Here is a 17,050-nt window from a genome sequence, read left to right as displayed (position 1 = left end):
TTTGATTTTGATTTTATAGGGGATTACAGTTAAGAGATTGCATGAATCTTAGAAGAGACTTTGAACTTTGGACTTTTAAATATTGTTGAGATTGTGATAGACTCTGGAGACCTTTGAAGTTGGACTACATGCATTTTGCATTATGATATATTTCAAGCTTATGGGGGCCAGGGGGTGGAATGTGGTAATTTGAATGTAATTGGCCTCCATAATCTCATAGGGAGTGGCACTATTTAGGAGGTGTGGCTTTCTTGGAGTGAGTATGGCCTTGTTGGAGGAAGTGTGTCACTATGGGAGCAGGCTTTGAGGTTTCCTATGCTCAGGATACCACCCAGTGTCTCAATTGACTTCCTGTTGCCTGTAAGTGTAGGACTCTCAGCTACTGCTCCAGCACCACGTCTGCCTGCACGCTGCCAAGCTCCCCATCATGATGATAATGGATTGAACTTCAGACCTCTGAAACTGTAAGCCGTCACCACAACTAAATGTTTTCTTTATAAGAGTTGCCTTGGTTGTGGTGTCTCTTAACAGCAATAAAACCCCTAACTAGACAGTGTCAGTTAGGAAATGTGAGTAACAGATTACAGTGGCTTAAAGAAACAGGAGTTTATTTTTATTTACAAGGAGTTTGGACATGGAGAGCTGTTGGCACTTGCTTGGTCAAATGATCACAAGGTCTATGGATCTCTTGGCCTTTTCCTCAGGTGAAACATGATTGCTAATGTTCCAGGCATTGCATTCCTAGTCAAGCAGGAAGAAAGGTGGGGCAGAGGGAGGCTCTCAGCAAAGCATGGGGTTTTCTAGTAGCTCCTGAGACTTCTACTTCAATTTCATTGGCCATACCTGATCACAAGGTCATCCAAACCTGCAGAGAAAGCTGAGAGAGTGAGAATCTATATTTATAGACTCTAGTGGGAAGTGGTGAGAAAGATGGAGTTGGATCTAACAGATTCACAGAACATCAAGGTGTCTGTCATGGTTCTCCTGGATGACCTGCCTTGAGGTCCCTTGTGCTTTTGGGGTGTCATCTCTGCGACTTTCCATTTCCTCCAAGGACTGCTAGGACCCTTGGGTGGTCCTACACTATCCCTGATGCCCTGTCTTACTTCTCTTTACATGTCAGAACAGCACATATACCTGTACAGTCACAACCCTCAACACTGTCTTTATTTAGGAAACACACATATGCAGTATAACACCTCAGCAGCAGATACCTAAGACAGCTCCACTGCATTTAGACCTTTAGATCTGGAAAACACACACACACACACACACACACACACAAACATACACACACACACACACAAGGGAGGGAGGGAGGAAGGAAGAGAGAGAGAGAGAGAGAGAGAGAGAGAGAGAGAGAGAGAGAGAGAGTGAGAGAATGTCTATTTACACATCTATGCTGGCACCATGCACAGGAAAGAGATAGACTCTCCATTCACTGTCAAGCCCACACCCTGCTGCTCTCCCATCATCATTTCCTGGAACCAGAGCACACAGCATGCTCACAGGAAGATCTGCACTTCTCTGGCAGTGTTGTAAGTCTGTTGCTCACATTTCCTAACTGACACTATCTAGTTGTCTAGTTAGGGTTTTTATTGCTGTGAAGAGACACCACAACCAAGGTGACTCATAAACTTCCCACTAGGGAAGGGCTTGAAAGCTGAAGCATGGGTTTCATTCTTTTTTTTTGTTTGTTTGTTTTTGTTTTTCGAGACAGGGTTTCTCTGAAGCTTTGGAGCCTGTCCTGGACTAGCTCTATAGACCAGGCTGGCCCCAAACTCAGAGATCCACCTGCCTCTGCCTCCTGAGTGCTCGGATTACAGGCGTGTGCCACCACCGCCCGGCCTGGGTTTCATTCTTTAGGGGAAATATTCAGGTCTTTCTGTAGATCTTCAAAATGTTATAGGAGCAAAAGATTCACACAGGAAGAGGCTTTTGAAGAGGAAGAAGTGGAGATGATCCAGACTGGGGGCTCTCAGGTGACAATGGCTGGCAACGTTGACCCTAAGCAGCCATTCTATCACCATGGCAGTGGGGTGTTCAAACTACCAGCTCTTTCCAGAGCTGATTGGGAATTGTATATCTGTTTTCCAAAAAGCTAAGTTTTTTTTTCTTTTCTTTTTTTTTTTTTTTTGGCTAGAAGTATTGTGGTTACACCAGTAAAGACCGAAGATTGGCAGTTACAATCACAAGAACATTTGGATTTGCTAGGCTAGAGTTTTCCAGGCCAATGGTCCGTGTGTGTGTGTGTGTGTGTGTGTGTGTGTGTGTGTGTGTGTGTGTGTGTGTGTTAGGGTATGTATAGTGAGTGAAGGATTTTGGGGGCTTTAGAGATGGCATTGGAGACCTCCAGGCCAGGGAGCCAAGAGAGTTGGATATTTCTAAAATGTACCACTCTTGCGTGCTGCAGCCTAGCTATCTACTCAAACCAGTGTCCTGGGCTTCCCCAGGGAGAGTGTTAGACCTGAAGCTTCCAGAGATTGTTTACAGGACTCTGATTTGTATATATAGTAAAGTTGGCAATGCACTGTTCTAAGATGGAAGCTGGAGCACTGAGGTGAGATGTGGTCAGCAATTCAGGGAGGGCAGGACAGGAAGAAAAAGGCCGAAGCATGAGGCAAGCCTGCAAGGCCTGAAGCTGCCTTGGTTAGGACTTCTCCCACCTGGCCACAGCCTGCTGTGGCCTCCCACGCCCTTCCTTGCCACAGACAGGTCCCTTCTTTGCTCTGTGGTTTCCAAGACATTCTTGGCCTCAGGTCAAGCCCGAGCTGAGATGCTCCCCAAAGCAGGGGCTTGTTAGGGAAGCTAGGACAGAATGGAGGGACACTTGGCCCTCCTTCCCACTTCTGCTAAGGAAGCCTACTCAGTGAGTCGGATTAGGGAGGGCACCTCGGGCAAGTCTTTCCTGGCAGTGACTTCCTCTTAGCACGGGGAGGCTAGGTGCTCTGAAGGACAAGTCTGTACAGAGACTTTCCTATGGGGTGGGAGGTCCCTAGCTTCCCAGGGACAGCCAGCCTCTCAGGTCTGCCTTGCTCGCATCACCATGTGCCAGGGCCTTCTGGTTCAGGAGGGCTGGAGGAGGTCTGGGCCAGAGTGAGTGTCAGGAGCTGAGTGGAGGGAACGCTACAGTGCTCTCTCCTCCGTGGTGATTCTGCGCAGGTTTTCCCGGACTTTGATGAACTCAGGGGCGTGGTCCTCTTCTCTCTGTGGTGGGTTTTCCAGCTGGAGGAGAGAGACACAAGTGAATTTTGAAGGGCTGGGAGGGGGGCTTCTATTTTCAAAAGCCATGGTGTTGAACCAAAGGTACTGTCAATGGGGAAGCAGAAGTACCCCAGGGTGAGTTTTACAAACCATCCCAAAGCGGTAGTGATAGGGGTGGTGGTGTATCAGAACGCTTGGGATCATCAGGATTAACATGGAAAAAAAAAAAAATTCTACCCTCACTTCTGGAAACATTATCAAAACAGTAATCGTGAGGAAATTCCACCATCTCTGAATATAGACAGGGGTTGGGGTGATGTGTAAATGACCTCTCAAGGGTCAGGCTGTTTGCAGCCTGGGGTTTTGAACCCTGGGCCTGTTCCAGCTCTCTAGCCCACGTCCATTCGTGAGTGGTTTCCTCTTCCTTAATGAACTTCATCTCTGCTACTATCCATGTCCCGGGCCAATTCTCCCAGGACACAAGAACCTGGAAATCTCAGTGAGTGCCCTCTGTGAGACCGATTAAGAGACTGTGTTCTCCTTGGGAAGCCTGGTTCAAATAGTTTATTCCTCTGGCCTCAGACCCAGAGGAATGAAATGGCTTGTATTCTCATGGCAGATTATCATCAGATCTAACTTATGGACCTTAGAGGAAAGCAGGGCCAGAGAAGGAAAGCCTGTGTTAGACTCACACAGCAGGCCAGAGAAGATTCTTGGTGCCATGACGACTTCCCCTTGGGGTGAGCTGATACCTCCTACCCACCTGGTTGAGTCTCTGCTGCCTTCTCAGCAACTCCTGCTTGAAGGGGCACTGAAGCCGCTTGGCTTCCAGCTCCTCCTCCTTCTTCTTGATCAGCTGATTCCGGCGACGGTGCTCAAGGACCCGCTGCAGCTCAGGCTTACTGTCCACACTCAGGCCCCTGGGAGTGGGGATGGGGATGGGAGCTATCAGGCGATTCCCTTTTCCACCTTCCCAGTCTGGGCCTGCAGTTTGCATTGACGCCAACCCAGGATTATCTCCTACACTGCCTGAGCAATACTGGAGGGGCGTGTCCTCACTGACCCTTGCTGTGGAGAAAGGCAAAGGGCCGCTGCCTCTAGAACAGCAAAGCAGGTTGGCAACTACAACAGGAAACTTTCAGTTCAGGAGACCAGGTGACATGTGGTTGCTGTATATTTTATCAGAGCTTTGGAGGATGGAAATGCTGGGCTGGGCTCTCTCGAAATCTCTTGGGATTTAATTTCCTTACAAGGATATCTATTTACCCCCATTCTCCAAGTCAATTTTTTTTTTTTTTTTTTTTTTTTTAAGTCTAGGAGACAAGAAACAATGCCTGGTTTTGATTATCAGTCACATGCAACGGCCCTTAAAATGTTTCTAGCATTTGCATTTCTCCTTTTGCAAATTAATTCTTATTTTGTTTATTTCCTTGTAGACTAAGGTACATGAGTATCTTAATATTTTATACTGTATATGTAATTTTCAATATAATTTACTTATATTGCAAATATTTCAGTTTGATTGAAGCTGTTTTTCATTGTGGTGGTATTTTTGATAGTCTAATGAATGAATACTATAAAAAAACGAAGAACATGATAGTGTTACAATAGTAAGTGAAAACAAACCCACAAACAGCCCAGAGTATAAGGGTTATCTGTTTATTGGTCTCAGAATGGAAATCACAACCAGCTCCAATATAACTGGCCAGCAGAGGGCGCCACGAAGGTGGCACCACCACCTTCAGCCTGGGCCATATGGTCAGGATCCTCATAGAGGCTCCTCAGCCACCCTCTCCTACACTTGACATCCTATGAATCAGCATTGCAATCAGCTTGCAGATGTGACATTCTGCAGATTCCCCCTTGGCTGTGTTTCACTGCCATCCTTTCAACCAGTAGGGGAACATGGCTGTGAAAGAGCCACCACAGCCCGATACCTCAGTAACATCTGTGTGCTCTCTAGTTCTCTCTGCTGACGCAGTCCATCTCCTATCAAGGCTGATTCTGTCCCCACTTTAGACCTTCCAGATATCATCTCTTTCATGAAGTAATTTAGACAGTCCCACATGCCCAGTACCTCTTCTGGGGTCCCATGCTCCTCTAAGGCCTCCGTCAAGACACACACTCTCCTGCCTGATATTCCTTTTCCTCTCAGAGGAAAGGAACTGGGCCTGCCTAGCTGTGGGCATAGTGCCCTGCATGCAACAGGTGTTTAGTAAATGTCTATCTGTGGCATTCAAACATGCAGTGAATGGCTGGGCGAGAGGATGGGGCTTTTGTGTTCTCACAGCTTCTTCTAGTGACCCTGTGGGGCTCCAGACAATGGCCCCACCAACCTCCCTAGGGTCATTTCTCTACGCACAGCAGGCCTGTGCAGGATATCACTGGGCCAGGCAGCTGAGTGCCATCCTACCTTCTGTGGTTCATGAGCAGCTCCCGGTGTAGCTCCTGGTGGCTTCGGGAGGCCTTCACAGGGTTCAGCAGCTTCTTGGGTTTGATGAGCTCTGGATTCCACTCTCTATACTCTGGCCGAGCCATGAGTCCCCCAATGTCTGCCCTCTCCCTTTGGATCTCCGAGTACATTGAGGCTGTAGTGATGGGTAGTGAAGTTACTTCAAGGATGTCCACAGTCCTACCCACTCCTTGGGCACAGCTTAGTGGGGGTTCTTTTATATAGATCTTGGCTTCTGAGCAACTTGGGTAAGCTATTTGACCATCTGAATCTTGCTTTCTGCCTCCATGTTGTAGGAAACAGTCATTACACCTAAGTTAAAAGTTGTTGTGACTACTGGAGATGATGTTTGTAAAGTACGTGGGTTCCAGAAGTAAAATGACACCAACATTCAAAATATGGGCTGTCATAGGACTGGGGAGATGCTTCATTCCGAAAGTGTTTGCCATGCAAGCATAAGGACCTGAGTTAGATTCCCAGCACTCACAGAAAAAGCTTGGCATGATGTTGTGTGCTTAGAATTTCAGCACTGTGGATCCCTAGAGCTCATTGGTCAGGCTATCTATCCTAATCAGTAAGCTCCATGTTCTAGTGAGAGACCCTGTTTCAGGATGCAAGGCAGACAGTGCCTGAGGAATGGCATCTGAGGATGACCTCTGGCCTGCACATGAGTATGCACACGCACACATCTACATCTACATACATATCAAAGTGCAGGTGTAGGGTTGTCACTGGCTGTGCTGGGTAGTTGTATGTAACCTGACATAAGCTAGAGTTATCTGGGGGGGGGGGGGACCTCGATTGAGAAAATGTCTCCTCAAGATCGAGTTGTAGGCCATTTTCTCAATTAACGACTGATGTGGGAGAGCCCAGCCCACTGTGGGTGGTGCATCTTTGGGCTGGTGGTCCTGGGTGCTGTAAGAAAGCAGGCTGAGCAAGCCATAGGGGGCATCCGTGGTCTCTGCATCAACTCCTATCTCCAGGTTCCTACTCTATTTTATTTCCTGTCCTGACTTCCTACGATGATAAACAGTGATGCAGAAGCCCTGACTAAGACACTGGCAGAAGAAAAAATATGCTCCAAACAAAAGGGACTATGTTTGAGTTTCTGCTTTTCAACAAGCTTGTACTAGAAAAGGAAAAGGTGTGTGTGTGTGTGTGTGTGTGTGTGTGTGTGTGTGTGTGTATGTGTGTGTTGTGTATGTGATCTGTAGCAGCTGAAGACAATTTAGATAAACGCCATGGTAGAAACAAAATATCCTTCCTTATTGTCCAACTCCCTAGCCATAGTTTCCAAGCTGCTGGTAGGGATGCAGCTTTCCCTATTTCCACAGCAGAGAGCAGTACTGGAAATGTAGGGCTGCTGTGTCCTTGTGACAAAGGGCCGACTGTCATCTTGTCTGCTAAGCTCATGTGTGACTGCTCTTGATCCCACTTCTACCAGAGTCCCAGAACTGTCAGTGTGCTTCAGATGTAGGCAAAAAGGCTTCTTTGTCCCAGACATCCCCCTGTTCTTGAAATGCTTTAGAGAGAGGACAGGAGGGAAGGGGACAGGAGAAGAGGGGAATGGTGGGAATGGAAAAGGAGGGCAGAGGAGAGGGAGGGAGGGGAGAAAGAGGGAGGGGTAGGGGAGGGGAGAAAAAGGGTGGGAAGGGAAAAGGAGGAGAGAAGAGAGGGAGGGAGGAGAGAGGAGAGAGAAGAGGGAGGGGAGAGAAGAGGAGGGGAAGGGAGGAGAGAGTAGGGTGAAGAGTGAAGGGGAGAGGAGAGGAAGGGAGAGAAAAGTTCTTTAAAAAACAAGTCAGAAAGAGACTGCTGCTGCCTGGTTGTTAGCAGTTTAGAGTAATTACTGTGAATATCAGGTGAAAGTTCCACATCCCTCAGCCCACCTTTCGGCAAAGCACCTCACTCCTTTTCTGAGACAGGCTTCTATGAGGCCCGGCTGGTGCTGACTGCACCCTCCTGCCTCGACGTCTGCAGCACCAACCAGCAAATGTTAGCATGCCTGGCTGGTGGGATTGAGCACTTTCTATGTAGTAGGCAGAGCCAGTGTCTGATCTAATATTCAGTAGGCACTGATAGTGTTTGTTGGTTATTGGTGATAAAACTTTTGAGGTTTTGGTTTTGGGAATCCTTAGCCCTAAGTTAGTTTCCACGTGGTGATGGAGGTCAAATGCCCCTGCCTCACACACTGAGGTTCTACATCTCTTCTGTCCCAGTCTCTGTCTATCTCTGTTCCTCTTTCAGCTTAGATTTTGGCCTTGAACTTGTTATATAGTTGAAGGTAACCTTAAATTTATGGTTCTCCTGCCTCCAACCCTAGCAAAATATTAATCATCTGAAGGTGTTCAGGTGGTAGCCAGGTGAGGTGTCATAGTGTAGATATATCTGTTTTTTTATTGAAAATACTTTTTTATACAATATATTCTGATCACAGTTTCCCCTCTCCCATCTCCTTCCTACCTCCCCATCCACCCAACTCCATGCCTTCTTTCTCTAGCTCTTGTTGGGGGCACAGAGGTCCTTACACTCATAAAGCAGTACTTAGAGAACCAGGAATGTTAACCACACAGGGGTGTCACCTCAATGGAGGAGATACAAATCAAATACCTGCATTCTATCCAGAAAGCTGAAAGTGTTTGTTAACAAGTGACCATTTTGCTATCCATGGGGGTAGGCCTCATGCACCTTTTGCTATCTGTGGAGGCAGACCTCACCCACCTAATTCCCCAGAATGATTACCCATACTTCCCTCTCTAGATCTTTACCTATACTTAGAGAGGTTGTCACAAGTACTTTGTGGCCTGCTGACCTCTATGCTATCAGTCAGAAACCCACCCTCATGGTCACATGTACTGTATGAAGGAGACTCCGTGTAGTCACACCTTAAGCTTTATAGTACACCTGGAATTGGAATGATTTGACCAATTGATCCCCAGAAACCTTTTCCCAAATGGCACTCACTGACAATGAGTCTGGCATTAGGTTGACAAGTCAATCTGCACCAGGTTTTCATTTTTATCTCTTTGTGGTTCACTTCCCTGTATGATACCCATGCTGTGGACGATTGATTGATAAATAAAATGCTGATTGGCCAGTAGCCAGGCAGGAAGTATAGGTGGGACAAAGACAGAGGAGAAGTCTGGGAAGCTGGGGCAGAGAGAGATGCTGCCAGCCACCACCATGAGGAGCAGGATGTAATGTACCAGTAAGCCACAAGACATGTGGCAAGGTATAGATGAATAGAAATGGGTTAATTTAAGATATAAGAACAGCTAGCAAGAAGCCGGAGCCATTAGGCCAAACAGTTTAAATAATATAAGCGTCTGTGTGTTTATTTTATAAGTGGGCTGCAGGACTGCTGGGGCTTGGTAGGAGCTGGAGAGAAACTCTTATCTCTTTAAAAAAACAATTAGGAAAATTAAAAAAAAAATCTGAATAAAAACAAAGAAAAATCACAAGGAATACGTAGACTCACAGACATGCGCGCGCGTGCGCGCGCACGCGCGCGCGCGCGCACACACACACACACACACACATACACACACACACAAACTCATAAAAGCACAAAATCAGAAGCCACTATGTACAAGCAAAGACCAGTAAAATATAAAAAGCGTACAAACAAAGCAATCGGTATGAGACAAAACGTCTATAGAAATACTACTGAGTTCACTTTCTGATGGCCTTCTACTGCTGGGTGTGGGACCTCCATTAAGTGTGGTTCATATACCCAGTAAGACTCCATGTTTTATACTATTTTTTCTTGTGTAAGCAGTTGTCAATTGGAGACAGCTTTTTGGTTAAGAATGAGAGCTTGTGTCCACTTCACCTCTCAACACTGGGACCCCATCTGGCTGGACCTGTGCAGGCCCTGTGCCATCTGCTTTTTAAGAAATTGTCAAAAGCATTTTTTTTTTTTTTTTTTTTTTTTTTTTTTTTTAGACAGGGCTTCCCTGTGTCACCCTGGCTGTCCTGGAACTTGCTCTGTAGACCAGGCTGGCCTCAAACTCACAGAGATCCACCTGCCTCTGCCTCCTGAGTGCTGGGATTAAAGGTATGTGCCACCATACCTGGCTTGGAAGCATCTCTGAAATGAGAATAATTATTTCCTTTCTCTGTATTTTTCTGATAATTTGTTTTTAGTTCATATTCTAATTTTTTGGTTCTTAAGAAAATGATCATAATGCACCCTAGTTATTTATTTACTTTTACCTTTGAGATAGGACTTCATGTAGCCCAGGCTGGGCTCAAAACTGCTGTAGCCAAGAATGACCTTGGACTTGTTATCCACTAGTACAAGGCTAGCCATCATGCTTGGTTTAAGCAGTGCTAGGAATCAAACCCAGGCCTTCATGTATGCTAGGCAAGTATCCTACTGTCTGAGCTACATCCCCAGCACCTCTAGTTACTTTAAATTGGAACTTTAGAAAATTACCACTTCCCTCCATGCCCACCAAGGGGGCATAGTTTTTTTAGTTGATGGGCTCATATCTTCTGGTAGCCAGTGTACCAGAATGCCTTGGTCCAAATTGGAGCTTTAAGATCCCTGTTTGAGGGGCTGGAGAGATGTCTCAGAGGTTAAGAGCACTGGCTGTTCTTCCAGAGGTCCTGAGTTCAATTCCCAGCAACTACATGGTGGCTCACAACCATCTACAATGAGATTTGGTGCCCTCTTCTGGCCTGCAGGCATACATACAGTCAGAGTAATATATACATAATTAATAATAAAAGATCTCTGTCTGATATGTACTCCAATCTCTGTAAGTACTCTTCATGTCCCCCAGCTCCCATCCTGTCCAGGCTGCCATCATACCACACTTCAATATCTCCCTTGACTCCTTGTTTTCTCTGACCTCACCCTCTTTGTTCTCCAATCTTCCCAGTGCAGAGTACTTCTTATCTTAATCCTTACAGTGCAGACGTGATCTTTTGAAAAACTAACTGTATATTGCCAACATGGTAAGACAGTAAACAGAAATAAGTTGCATAACATTTGGAAATTTATGTAACAATAATATTTAAAATATAATATATTATAATTATTTAATAATAATATTTTTAAAAGACATACTTATAGCCAGGCAGTGGTGGTCCCAAATGCCTTTAATCCCAGCATGTGGGAGGCAGAGGCAGGTGGATCTCTGTGAGTTTGAGGCCAGCCTGGTCTACAAAGTGAATTCCAAAATAGCCAGTGCTGTTACACAGAGAAACCCTGTCTCAAGAAAAAAAAAAAAACAAAAATAAAAACCAACCAAACAAAAAAGACATACATACCTATATTCCCAGTAAAACAATAGGAGAGAAATTCAGTTGTATGGTGGGACACAAAATAAATACACAGAATTAGAACCTTGCACAACAGGAATGGCCATGGAGGAAGTGTGTAATAATGTATGCCGTGCATTCGGCAGATGCTTGCATTCTTGTCATTTGCCAGGAACTGTGGTAGCACTAGGTACATGACAAGGAGCTAAGCTCTAAAGATTACAAATGAGACCAAGTTCATCAGAGGGCCTCTGTGAAGAGGTGGGGCTCAGCTGAGCCTTGAGAGTGAAGGGGAAGCTGCTTCAGGCGGGGGAACAGCTGTCTGGCTCCTGCACCTTGAACAAGCTGGGTCTGTTCCGGGAACACAAAGGCACAGTGTGTCCAGAGTGGCAAGATCTGGTGGTGGAGTGTTCAAAATGAGGGTGGATAGTTGGCTTCAGGTCTGAGAAAGGGTGAGGCAGATTAGATTTCTAAAAGGTCATGCTGGCTGCTGTGCAGGGGAAATGGTCCACAGGCCTTAGGGATTTTTATTTCCTTCACTTTTAGTGTGCTGCTTCTGTTTGCTTATTACTTCCCCATTACATTCCAAAGAAGCCTTGGCTTGGCCTAGCTGTCCACCTTCACCCTCAGGCCACCTCAGTCTTAGTTTCCAGGGGCACTCTGGAAAGACAAACCTTGTCTGGTTTAATCTTCTGTTGTTACTTTCTTGAAAAACTTCATACATGTTTAAGAGTAGCCCTTCATTTTGTCCTGGGCCCTGCAGATGGAGTCACCTCACACACTAGGTCCACCAGTGGCGAGTCCTGGCTTAAGGATCTCTCTGGGCCCTCCACGCTTCTTAAATTAAATCTATGGTGTGTGATCTCTAAAAGGGCAGCTACAGCTGGGGAAGCTGCCTTTGCCTCTCTAAGTGCTGAACTCCAGTAGGTGTGTGTGTGTGTGTGTGTGTGTGTGTGTGTGTGTGTGTGTGTGTGTGTGAGTGTGTGCATGTGTGAATGAGTATGAGTGTGTGAGTGTGTGTATGTGAGAGTGAGTGTATGTGTGTGAGAGTGTGTGTATGTGTGTGAGAGTGAGTGTATGTGTGTGATAGTGAGTGTATGTGTGTGTGATAGTGAGTGTATGTGTGTGAGTGTGTGATAGTGAGTGTATGTGTGTGAGTGTGTGCATGTGTGAGTGAGTGTGAGTGTGTGCATGTGTGAATGAGTATGAGTGTGTGTATGTGAGAGTGAGTGTATGTGTGTGAGAGTGAGTGTATGTGTGTGTGATAGTGAGTGTATATGTGTGAGTGTGCATGTGTGAGTGAGTGTGTGTATGAGTATGTGTGTATGTGTGAGAGTGAGTGTATATGTGTGTGAGTGAGTGTGTGTGTGTGTGTGTGTGTGTGTGTGTACATGTGTGTACAGAATGAGGAAGTAAGGATTCATGGGAGTCCTCATAGTTTAAGAACTGCAATGTGAACCTTCTAGCCTTTCAATTTGATAGATAAGGCTTTTTGTGGAAAACCTTGTACAGGTCCTTTCACAGAAGATACTGTTCGATGGAGGCCTTGGAGGTGTGTAGTCACAACCTGCCTCACCACAAGTGGCAGCCCTGGTTGCTGATAGGAGCCCTCTTCTCTTGGTATTTGACAAGGCACTGTATAACTTCAAAGCAGAAGAAAATCTGGATTATCCTGGAGGTCAGATGGGACACCTTAGGAAGAAATCTGGGGTCACTCCCAAAGTGCTGGAGTTCTGAACAATCCAACCCCATTCAGGATGTGGCCATGATGAGGCAAACAAGTAGGTATCAGACAGGCCAGCTCTGAAAGAAAATGATCTGGCAGGGGAGAGGAAGGGCTAGTGAAGGAGGAGTTATGTGGTTAATATATTTAAAGGAGACACAGAAATATCTGCCATTCACATCTGGAGTTGAACTTCAGCTCTGTCCCCAAATCAATGCAGTTTTCAGTACAAGAAGCTGATGATGCTCACAAGGCTCTTGGCAAGTGGCTAGCTCTGAGCTCAAGGCTTCCTGCTGGTTTCCAGGGCTGCCACAGACAGCAAAGCAGCTTGTGCACTCTCTGGCCTCAACTCCCACAGATTTAACCAGGAATCATGGCCTAGAATTGCAGTGTAGCCACTTTATTAGCCCTGGACTGAGATCTTATTATCTTAAAAAGGGAGACGGTAGTTAAGTCATTAGATCTTAACTTTGGCTGAATGTTGGGGTCCTCAGGGGGCATGGAGTCATACTTCAGGAGTTCCAGTTCAATTGCTTAGGGGTGTAGCTTAGTGTTTGAGAGGCTTGAAAACTCCTGGGTGACTCAACAGTCAGCTGCCTTTGTAAACCAGGAGAAAGGAAGGAGGAAAGGAGGGAGGGAGGGAGGGAGGGAGGGAGGGAGGGAGAGAGAGGGAGGGAGGGAAGCAGTCAAGCCTCTTTGTTCCAGCCTATTTGTTCTAGCTGGCTGTAGTTGGCCAGTCACTCAAGCAGGTCTGGTTGAGGGCACAATTCTTAGGTCTTGAACCCAGGCATCCTCCTCTGGAGAATCTTAGTGTTGGAAGACTGAGGAGCTCCTGCTGGGCATGACCCTTCTGCAGCCAGAGGTGTCAGCTAAATGAGTGGCCTGCATGTCTCTAAGAGGGCAGATGGTGAGTCTGACCTCTTGCAAGGGGACAGCGGAGAAGATGAGAGTGCGGAACAGACGGGCCTGTGGTTCTTCCCAGATTCTGCTGCTGACCAAAGAGGTCCCATAGCTGCTTCCTAGAGACTGAGCCAGGTTCTGAGTGTGCACAGCTGGGTTGGAACAGAAGCTTTGACACCAATTTCTGGTCCCTTCCTGGGCAGTGAAGACAGAGACAGAGGAGAATGATACTCTTGCTTCAGGGTGAAGTTCATACTGAATTCAGCCATGGGACCTAGGCTGATGCCCAAGGTCTTCCTATCCTCTTTTAATGCAGGATCTCATATATCCCAGATTGGCTTCAAACTTGCTAAATAGCCAAGGATGACCTTGAACTTCTGATTTTCCTGCCTTTGCCTCCCAAGTGCTAAGATTACAGGTGTAGCCACCATGTCCCATTAATGAGGTGCCAGTGATCAGTCTCAGGGCTTTGTGCATGCTAGGTAAGTTCTTGACCAACTGAGCTACATCCTTAGCTTTGCCTGTGGTCTTAATGTCCCTTCTGTTTGCTTTTTTCTATCTTCAGTGTTCTCACTGTATTTCTTATGCATCAGTAACAACAAATGCCACTGGGTCCAGTCAAGTGTCCAGTGGTTAAAGTGAAGGAGACAGATAGTAACATGCAATCCTAGCTAGTGTGACCTCAGGCAGATAGTCATGCTCTCTGCTCTGTGACCAGTAGAGATCATGGCATCCACTCTAAGGTCACTGGAGTGTGAAATGATATGGTGTGCATAATGTTAAGGTTCACCCAAGGCACACTGTAACCCTCCTGTCCTGCATATTTTGGGGTGAGCATGGAACTTGGTCTGAATCTGATGATTGTCATGAAGACAACTCATTTTATAGCTGAGGAAGTCAAGGCCCATTATGCCAAGATACATGTTGGGTAGTTAGCAAAGGCAGGGTCTTTGGACTCCAAACCTAGTACTCTTTTTATCATGACACTATCTCCCAGAAAAGGTGTGTTTTTGACTCAAAAGAATAGGTTTACTTTACTTTTACCTTTGCTCTCTCTATATACTCAAGAAACCCTATGGAAGAAGGATCTGAGCCCCTTTGATAGTCAGGAACATGAAGGCCAGGGAACCAGCCTGTGAGAAATGGAAACATTACCCTGTCACTTGAAGCCACAGGCTTGGCAGCCTTCACCCCCTGTCCCTCCAAACCTTCCTGGTCCAGCATCAATAGACCCAGAAGGGAGGCTTTGAGAAGAGCTGGCAAGGGAAGGGGAAACATTCAGAAAAGTGACAAGCTGGCTACCACATGTCCTGCTTGCCCTTTCCTCCCTGCAGGTGCCGCGTTTGTGGCTCACTGGCCAGTAACCTAAGAACATATCTGGCAACACCTCCAGGTCTCCTTGCAGCCGCAGACCAACTTTCTTGAAACTGCCTGTCCATCTGGATGAGAGGACTCCAGACTGGCTTTCTCAACTCTTTGTCTTGGTCCCCTGGAACTTTCTAGGCAGTGAGAAGGGTTGGGTTTTGAAGGGTGAGCCATAATGGGTCCTCTGCAAGGTTAGGGATTATGTCATGCTGTTGAGCAGAAACCAGCTTGAGCAGACCTCCCATATTGTTGCCCACAGGGTCTGATGGCAGCCCATTCCACCTGAGAGCTGGTTCAGGGAAAATCACAGCAGAGGTTACCATCCTTTGAGCTAAGAAAGCCACCAGGATCCAACCTGCCAAGAAACCTATGTGTGGGGACAGCTTCAAATTTGGAAACCATCCTGCTTATAGCAACATCATAGTGATATATGATCCCCTAAGACCTGGCTCTCTAGTCTCAGACTGGCCTTGTACCACATGATGCTAAACACAAGTCCATCAGCAAGGTGGGCATCACATTAGCCCACACTCACAGTACAGGCTGAGTGCTCTACTGTGCATCTAGTCCTGGATCTACTGAACTCCCAATAAAATGAAGGGTGGGCAACCCTTCTTAAGAGCAAGTCATCAGCCTCAGAGATATCATCTGATTTCTCCAGATCACATAGCCAGTAAATAAAGGAGCCAGAATCTGACCTGAGCTCCGCAGCCTAAACCCAAGTTCTGTGTTTGTCTTATTGCATATAGAACCTGAGCTTTTGTCCATCTGTTGATTATTAAGTGACCCCTCTTCAATGACCCTACACACCCCTACTATGTAATAATGGATCTAGGAGAGGCTATAGCAGACATTAAAGTCTGCTCAGTATTTAGAAGCAAAAGATCAATCAGGCTGCAGAGCTGTAACTGAGAGCCCACTCAATCCCTGTCCCCCATTCCCACCTCATATCCCTGTATCATTCACCCCATTGAGGCAGAGTCCATGTACCTAAATTCGAAGGGCTCGGTTGCCAGGATAGCTTGCTCTGCTGCTCCCAGGTCTCTCTCCTTCCTTCCACCTTCTCCCAGAATACAGCATGACAGCAAGTGACAGAATAGACTGGAGTCTCAGAGCAGTGTCTGGGCTGAAAGCTCCTCTGCAGCTCCCAGTCTTAGGGAGCCCTAAGCAGGTCCCAGGGCTGAGGCAGCCGCCCCCAAAGGGCGGGCCTTAAACTGCCCGAGACAGGAAGCAGTTTTGCATTCCTGTTTATTCTGATATCAATAAAAAGGAACTGTTGCTATAGAAACTGTTATTTCACTTGGTGAGTGGCCATGGCCACTCAGAACACCATGTCTAAGCCATCCTAATTGAGAGGCACTAATAAATACCTGTTTTGTCAGATTGATGAGGAATAAGAATCATGCCAAGCTTTGTTCTGAACAAGCCTGTTTCTAGCTGCTGTGGAGGAATTTCTCGCTTGTATGGGAGGGGATTCCAGGACTTCCCTGAAGGATCGGGAAACCACACTTCCTATTGCAGCAAGTCATTCTTTGGAATGTGACTCTTACGGTGCTAGCAGGGAAAGAACTATACCTTGAGCCAGTTTGTGGTCATCCTCCAGGCACAGGTGTGACATGAAGTTGTCATTTACAAATGTGTTGAGCTATATCACACCTGTTAGTGGTTTGAAAAATTCATGCATACTGGGTGGTGGTGGTGCACACCTTTAATCCCAGCACTTGGGAGTCAGAGGCAGGCAGGCAGTCCCAGGATAGCTAGGCTAAACAGAGAAATTCTGTCTCTAAATTAAACAAAACAAACAACAAAAAGCATATAATTAACTTCATACCTGGAACTTCACAGAAGAAGCAGCAAGATGTAGGCAAGAGAAGAGCAGGTGATGGAGTCTATACCTGGACCCTATCAGAATCCCAGCCCTTTCTGTACTTTGGCTTCTGTGGATGGGTGATAACCTCAATGAGATGGTGTCCACAAATACACCCTACAGAGAGAGCTGTCATGCACTAAGGGCACCAACATGCATACTCAGGTCATGGGCAGAACCTGAAAACAAATCCATGTGCTTGTAGATCAGATGCCTTCCCCTCACCTCTGAGCTAGCTTCCACTTGAGCATTGGGAGTGTTCCTGCTTTGGGCA

General features: G+C 46.5%; 1 protein-coding gene across 1 annotated transcript; it reads right to left on the bottom strand.

The window, feature by feature from the left end:
- Nucleotides 1–2,083: 2,083 nt before the first annotated feature.
- Fam107a (family with sequence similarity 107 member A) lies at nt 2,084–16,137 on the bottom strand. Its single transcript, XM_036199626.1, has 4 exons — nt 15,900–16,137; nt 5,618–5,792; nt 3,968–4,124; nt 2,084–3,225 (listed from the first exon to the last, which is right to left on the bottom strand). The coding sequence occupies exons 2-4, from the start codon at nt 5,785–5,787 to the stop codon at nt 3,127–3,129; spliced, it is 426 nt and encodes a 141-aa protein (XP_036055519.1). The 5' UTR covers nt 5,788–5,792; nt 15,900–16,137; the 3' UTR covers nt 2,084–3,126.
- Between the last annotated feature and the right edge of the window lie 913 nt (nt 16,138–17,050).

Source organism: Onychomys torridus, chromosome 9 (assembly GCF_903995425.1).
Source record: "Onychomys torridus chromosome 9, mOncTor1.1, whole genome shotgun sequence".
In the NCBI taxonomy this organism is placed as follows: Eukaryota; Metazoa; Chordata; class Mammalia; order Rodentia; family Cricetidae; genus Onychomys; species Onychomys torridus.
This window is presented reverse-complemented; position numbering and strand designations above follow the sequence as displayed.